Source organism: Halyomorpha halys, unplaced genomic scaffold (assembly GCF_000696795.3).
Source record: "Halyomorpha halys isolate HHAL.00 unplaced genomic scaffold, Hhal_1.1 Scaffold480.1, whole genome shotgun sequence".
NCBI classification, from domain to species: domain Eukaryota; kingdom Metazoa; phylum Arthropoda; class Insecta; order Hemiptera; family Pentatomidae; genus Halyomorpha; species Halyomorpha halys.
This window is the reverse complement of record NW_027116427.1, coordinates 602439-609574: the sequence shown is the minus strand read 5'-3', so window position 1 is coordinate 609574 and position 7136 is coordinate 602439. Positions and strand designations below refer to the sequence as shown.

The 7136-nt window shown below is 29.8% G+C and overlaps 1 protein-coding gene across 1 annotated transcript in view; it reads left to right on the top strand.

Annotated features, from left to right (window-relative positions):
• Window positions 1-265: 265 nt before the first annotated feature.
• Window positions 266-7136, top strand: part of FANCI (Fanconi anemia complementation group I) — a gene marked incomplete in the record, with an annotated part of 30795 nt that continues 23924 nt past the window's right edge. The window contains 8 exon segments of the mRNA XM_067053215.1: window positions 266-411; window positions 1954-2064; window positions 2380-2555; window positions 3294-3461; window positions 3554-3762; window positions 5154-5353; window positions 6592-6728; window positions 6813-7024. Coding sequence (XP_066909316.1) covers window positions 304-411; window positions 1954-2064; window positions 2380-2555; window positions 3294-3461; window positions 3554-3762; window positions 5154-5353; window positions 6592-6728; window positions 6813-7024 — 1321 coding nt within the window.

The window sequence follows — 7136 nt, the reverse complement described above, 5'->3', positions numbered from 1 at the left end:
GCTTTCAGATCGCTATGAATTCCATTGGTCCGCTACTAGCGCTGCCTTCTATATCTTTACGCGCTAAAATTAAATCAACAACGTTTTAAAAGTATTATTTCAAATGAACCGTAATAAACTAAATTATTTAACTAAATACTTGTAAATATATCTATAATAATAAATAACTTTCCGAATACTTTATTATTATCTCTAATTAAACCATTAAATTCTATATCGATATTTTGAATGTGGAGGTTCGGCGGGAAAAAATAATGGAGGTTTCCATGTAGGTTATGTTTGAAGGATTATAAGACAGTTAAAATGGAAGATATTATAAATGATCTGATGATATTGTCATTAACGAAACATAAAAGCGATGAAAACTTCAAGAAATTTCAAGATTATGTTGAAGACCTTTCTTATGAACAGGTAATTTTGTTTGTCATTTGAATTATGTGAATGAATGAGTTAGAAACAAGTTATTCCTTTTAATATTGTTAAACAAATTTAACTTACTAAGAGAAATTATAAATAGAAAGCAATCCTTCGCTATACATTGTTGAATTTACAATGATAACTGGACTCCTTGCCACTGCCTCTTAAAATATCTTAAGAAGATGAAGCCAATGGAGGATTTCACCTGTCATCTATGTATGGAAGACGAGGAAAAGGCACGGCATATTCTGTGTGAATGTGAATCTTTGGCACATGATAGAATGGAGCCTGAAGACATTACTAGAACAGATCCAAAACAATTAATGAGGTTCATAAGAAGTATAGAATTTATAGGGAATATCTTGTGGAAAAGAAGGGTAACTCACAAAAGATCCAACTGGGTCGAGTTGAGGAAGGGATTCCTGGACCTCAGTGTAATAATGATAATAATACATTGTTGAAAACCTAGCGATAAACTGCCAATTAATTATTATTTCTTTTTAAGTAATTTTTCCTTGATAAGTGTTCTTATGGTGAGATCATAGATGAAAATCTACTTGTGCATGATTACTCTCATTTAATTACTTTTGTTACAATAAGACTTTGAAGTAGTTGGATCTTATCTGTCATCAATTGAGTTCTGCCAGTGCCTAGCCAAAAAAAATAATGTAAGAGAAAATGGTTTTCTCATCCAGAAGAAACATTTTCACCTCAAAATTTTATTAAAATACTCGGAATTTATGATAAGGAAAATGAAGTGTGAAAATTTAAGCACTCCATTACCACTGAATGATTAACTGTCGAAGAATGATATTAAGATAAAAATGTTTTTTTATATATTTTAATAGCTAGCTAGAAATGAATAGCATACTATTGTTAGACTTGTAACATTTCTTCATTTGTACCAAATTCAGTTATGTTTTTAATTATTGAGAGGCTTATTATACAAACTTAAAATATGAATGTTTAATAGTGGAATTATATCTACAATGGAGAAGATGTCTTCATCTTACAGGAATTAAAAAGGTCAGAAACCAAGATGATATAATGTGGAGTTTCAGTAATGTTCTAAAAAAAAGTAATTATGCTAAAGGGTGAAGTAAAATCACTGGAATTATAATTTTAGTATGATGAAACCTGAAAAATGATGTAATTACTGTCTTGAAATGTTTGCTTGTTTTTGGGAAAGACAGTGGCAGACTATAACTTCTTTGGCAAGTGTAATTAAAGAGAATATTAGATGTGGATTTGAAAATATAAGATGTCATTTTAATAAATTTTTCATTAGATAATTGTTTTTTTTTTATTTCTATAATATCTCTGTGCATTTATGTGCCTTATATATATTTTAATATTTGTTTACTCTTTTCAAGAATTTTTACTTCAAGATATTACACTTTTACTCCATGGTCTTAAGATACTTCTCGAATTTAGCCTCTTGAATTCACTATCACTCAATTTTATTCTAATAATATATTCGTTTTTTTTTTCAAATCTCGAAGATTCAAAAAAAATTTTTATCATGCTTTATTACAGATTGAAGATATCCTTTCTGACCGAATTTTGCACTCAGATGTGCCACAACTGGTGAACAACATATTTTTGGGCTTATCTCAGAAAACTGCTTCTCAAAAAAAGAGAATTAAAGTAAGTTATTTTGCTATGATGAATTAAAAATTTGTTTTAAGTTTCATTTTAAATTTCATTACTAATTATTTATCAATGATAAACTTATTCATTGATAAAACCAATTAAGTTTTAATCAGTATCACTTTTTATTATTTTCTTGAAAATAAAATTGTAAAAGGACTTATCAGTGAGGATAATTCACCTGATCTGCCTATAGATTGCGCCAGTTGAAGTAAAGAAAACTTACATTTCTCACCTAATGTCAATTGCCCTTTTTTCTTTTTCTTTTCTTTTTTTTTTTTATTTATTAATTATTGTTGATTTTTTCTCCAGATATTTGAACATTTGTTTACACAAATTCATTCTAAGAATATTCCAGCAAAAAATGCAACTGCTATCGTCGCATGGCTCGTTATTGAACTTGATAAGATGTCTGTTACTCATCTCATCCGTATCTGTGATTTATGCGTCGAATATGTAGCGAAAAGTGAAACTCCTCAGCAAACCAGGTTTGTTAGCGTAAGTTAATGTGAAAAAAAGTTTAAAGTTGTTCTTGAACTTGTTCCTAATCCCTTTCCATGCTGAAAAACTTTCTACCAATTTTCCTATTGAATAAACCCTCCTAATAGAAAATGAAAATTGGTCTACTACAATTTATATTTCTTTATAAGTCCGACATTTCGGCTATCCTCAAGGACAATCTTAAAAACAATTATAAAACCCCATCACTTTTTTAAAAAAACTTTATGCAGGCTATTCTGCTCATGTCATTAACTTCAGTCTACAATTACCCTATCTTGTCAATTCTTCATATTAAATTAAAACTTTTAAACACAGTTAATTTTCACTATTATAATTTATCACAAAAAATTGTTAGGTTGTTTTTGCCAGTTTTCTATCTGATCTAATTTAATAATTTTATAATAGTTGGTTGACCTGTTGTAATGGCTAATTTAGCCATTTTATCAATTGCCTCTTTATCTGAGATCCCTGTGTGGCCCTTAATGCAGTGTACATAATTCACACCAATAATTTTTTTCTTATATTTCAATGTTGTATTTACTCACACTGATTCCTCAACCTCATTTTAATGCTTTAAGTTCTTGGTACTCAAAAAATCTTTTATATTTATATTTACAAAAGAAATTTTAATTAAGAAGCACATAAGTACTACTAATATTAAGTGCTACTATTAAGTATTAAATAGCTGCATATTATTTAATTGTATTTTCTTGTCTTGCATTTAGTTGGAAAGATATTCTGCCAAAAATTTTGAGTATACTGGTTGGTAAAAAAGAAGTGGATCATTATGGCAGTGAAATGTCCGGCGAAGAGTACAAGAGCCAAGTTATAACAACGTTAGCTCAGACCAAATGGCATAGTGAAATATTACCATCGATTGCTGATATGTTTATGTATGTAAACTTATTCATATATTTGGTTCATATTCATTATTATGACTATATTTATGTCATAATTTTATCAACTAATATTTTTCTTAATTTAGGCACATTCCAATGACTGTCGAGGAACAAAATAAAATATTAGGGAAATTTTTAACAAGTATGAAACATCTCAAAGCTTCGGAAATTCCACCATTTGGTCACAACTTACTGTTGCTCAGTAAAACAAATGGCATCGTATCCGTGTTGTTTGCTTTGAATAGCTATTATCTTGAAAACTTATACAATGATGAAGAGGAGAAAAATGAGATACGTAAGTTTATAGTTAATTATTTTGCTTTTGTATATAGTTTGATTTTGTATTAAAAATTGAGGAGAATATGGTTGGGAGTGCGGTCAGTGAAGAACACAGATAAATAACAACTTATTTATTTGTGTTAAAGTTTCAGCCAGAACTTCAAGGCCTCATCTTATATATTTCATTAAATACGAGGGTGGTTTGAAAAGATCTCGGGATCAGCGCTACATGTCAGTGCTAGAGCAACAAGGTTCCCTCACAATAATCACACATCCTTTGTGAGTGAACACTTGGCATGAGTGGTTGTGACAACTCTTTGTTGTTGTTTTATGCGTAGTGATTTGTTACAATGGAAAAACTGAGATTCGAGCAGTGATTAAGTACTTTGTAAAGAAAGGTATGAAAGCAAAGGAAATTCATGCCGACTTTCAGAACACACTGGGGGACTCGGCTCCTTCATATTCAACTGTTGCCAAGTGGACAGGCGAGTTTAAATTTGGTTGGGAGAGCTTATATGATGATGATCCGCATGTTACATATCTCATTTGTTACATATATTTTCTTTCTTTCAATTTTATTTTTTCTTTCCATAATTTTAATTTTTAAATTATTAATAAACTAAAATATTCATATTTCTTTGCATTATATAACTTCAAATTTTTATTTTATTTCCTTAATTATGTTATTTTACCTACTTTTTCAATTGACTATGTATACGTTTTATTTTTCACTTTTTTCATCACTTTAATTTTATTAATAATAATGCTCCATAATAACATCTTAAATTAATATCTTCTACTGGAAGAGTTTATTAGAAACTAATACGAAAATGCTGAATAAATAATAATCTTCCATTATTAAATTATATTAGTTATTACAATGACAACAACGTTTTAGGGTTATCCCCCATCTTCAAGTTGCTGACTAACATCTCTATATAATGTATAACTTACTCCTTATTAGTCTCGTCAAGCTAATATAAAAATATTATTGTCAATTAGCGAAACTTACTATAATAATCAACTATTGCATTTTATAAAATAAGGAGAATAAAATGTTGCTGTCATTGTAATAACTAATATAATTTAAACATGGAAGATTATTATTCATTCATCATTTTCTAATTAGTTCATAATAAAAGTATTTGACCCTTGATCTATAGCAGCCCCTAAATGTCAGTTGTAATCACAATCATGATTCAAAAGTCAGACCGTCATTCCTGACTTCAATTCACCCATCAGTTTAACTGATGGTCATTCAGCATTGAAACAATAAAAAATAAATGAGTAAATACTATGTGCAGAGAGGAGGGATATTAAAACTAATCGATAGCTTTAATCTAATCATTGTATTTATTTATTTTTACTAATATAAATTTGATTGTAGCAAATTATTTTTGTTTATAGAACGGGATAAAAAAGAGCTGACTGAAAGTGAATGCGTGATGCTCTACCATATTGAAGAGACTGTGAAACGTCATTCCAGTGCTGCTGCACAAATCCTCAAGTACGCAAAACTTAGTGCTTCTGCTCCCCACCTCTGGCTTCAGCCATTCCTTCTGGCTTCTCTTCTTACTCTTTCTAATGTACCTCCTAACGGTCCTCAGGTAATAGTTTATCTTTGCAGATGTCAACCTTAAATTATTTATCTATTGTTTACTTGCAGACCAGGCAATGCTTTGCTATTGCTATATTTGGGCATATTAATGGAAAACTATTCGAAACTTAATTTCAATTAATATATAAATGAAGTCATAAGAAGTGACTATAGCAACATAAATGCATAACATAAAAGCAAACTTCGCTGTAAAATAGCTATAACCGGTCCAATTTAGTTGATTTTTTATTTTAGGCAAATTGACGATCTATATTAAAGTTTTTATTTTTTAGTATTTATTGTATTTATTGGGTTTGTCGATATGGGAATAATAAATATAAACTTTGGTCCTGCCAAGAATACAACGGTTTAACAAAAGATAACCAAGCAGTCATGGAAAGATCTTGTGGTCTCGTCATTTCCCATACGAATCAAATTTATCTATTTTTCTCTTTTAGTTATTCATAAAATTCTTTAATAATTTGTATTTATGCATCATATATTATTGCTAACAATGAGAACTTTTTATTGTTTCAAATAAACCAAAATCAAAGGTATTTTAGAGGAAATTTTTTTTTTTAAATTTCATCACTTTATGGCCAGACCATTTCATTTAGGATAAAACCTATCTGATATTAATACCACTAAATGATTCATTGACTAGCCGAGTTTAATCAAAATGGTTACAGCCATTTTGGAGAAAATTGAAAAAAATATGAAAAATCTACTCTATAAAGTGGTACTTCTGGTTGGTCAATTTAAGCAAAAAAGTCGCTGCCACACCCCAGCTATATATCCACCAAAAGTATGAAATTTCAGCTTCGTACAACTTTTCATTTTTGAGCTAGGCTGGTCGCAGACACACACACACACAAACCATTTTGTGAAACTTAAGTTTTTTGGACCAGAGGAACCTCAAAACATGTATTTCCATTGGAAACTCAAATTCAAAATTTTAACGATTGCAATGCTTTACCTATTCCATGTGAAAGTATAACAACATAATATGTTATAATGGTTGATGTCGGATTACTGGAGCTCAAAATAAAAATATGAAACTATAAGCTTTTATTGATATGCTTATTATGATGTAAACATTCATATGTGCTACTACACTCTTGTAGAAACCATATTTATAAACCATTTTCTGCGAAAGAATAGTTTTAGTTAGTAATTTTTTTATTTTCTAGGTTTTAGATTTGAGTTTTACGTTTCTATTGAAATTTTCATTATTATCATATTTCCTAGGTCTTAGATCTCATAAAAGGAATGGTTTTGAGAATTCTACAGGAAGAAAATGAAATGCTGGAATCCGATTGGTTGAGAAAATTAGAAATGGATACTTGTGATGTGGAAGCCGTTTTTACTAAACTGATCAAAAGCAGGTAATTAATTGTTTTCATTAATGATAAATATAAATATGAATGTTCGAAACACCTAATGACTTGGGCTTAATTAATTTGTGGCAGTGTTTGCGGACAAGAAGGTGTGCTTCGAGGCCTAGTGAACATGTCAATGTGCCTCCTGGGAAAGTCAAAAGATGCAGCGGGAAAGAAAGTCGCTCGGATTGGGAGAATGATCGCTGTCAATCTCTGTATGAAACATCCCTATATCGCAGGAATTCTTATTTCAACAATAACTGATAGCATCATAGGCCAGCCACAAGTAACCCAGTTTACAGGTATCTCTGAATAAAAGTATATATAATAATAAGCATATGTTATTTACTGGAAGATTATTGATTGACTGTGTGTATAGATGAATGGAATATGGTCCGGATGCGGTAAAAAAAA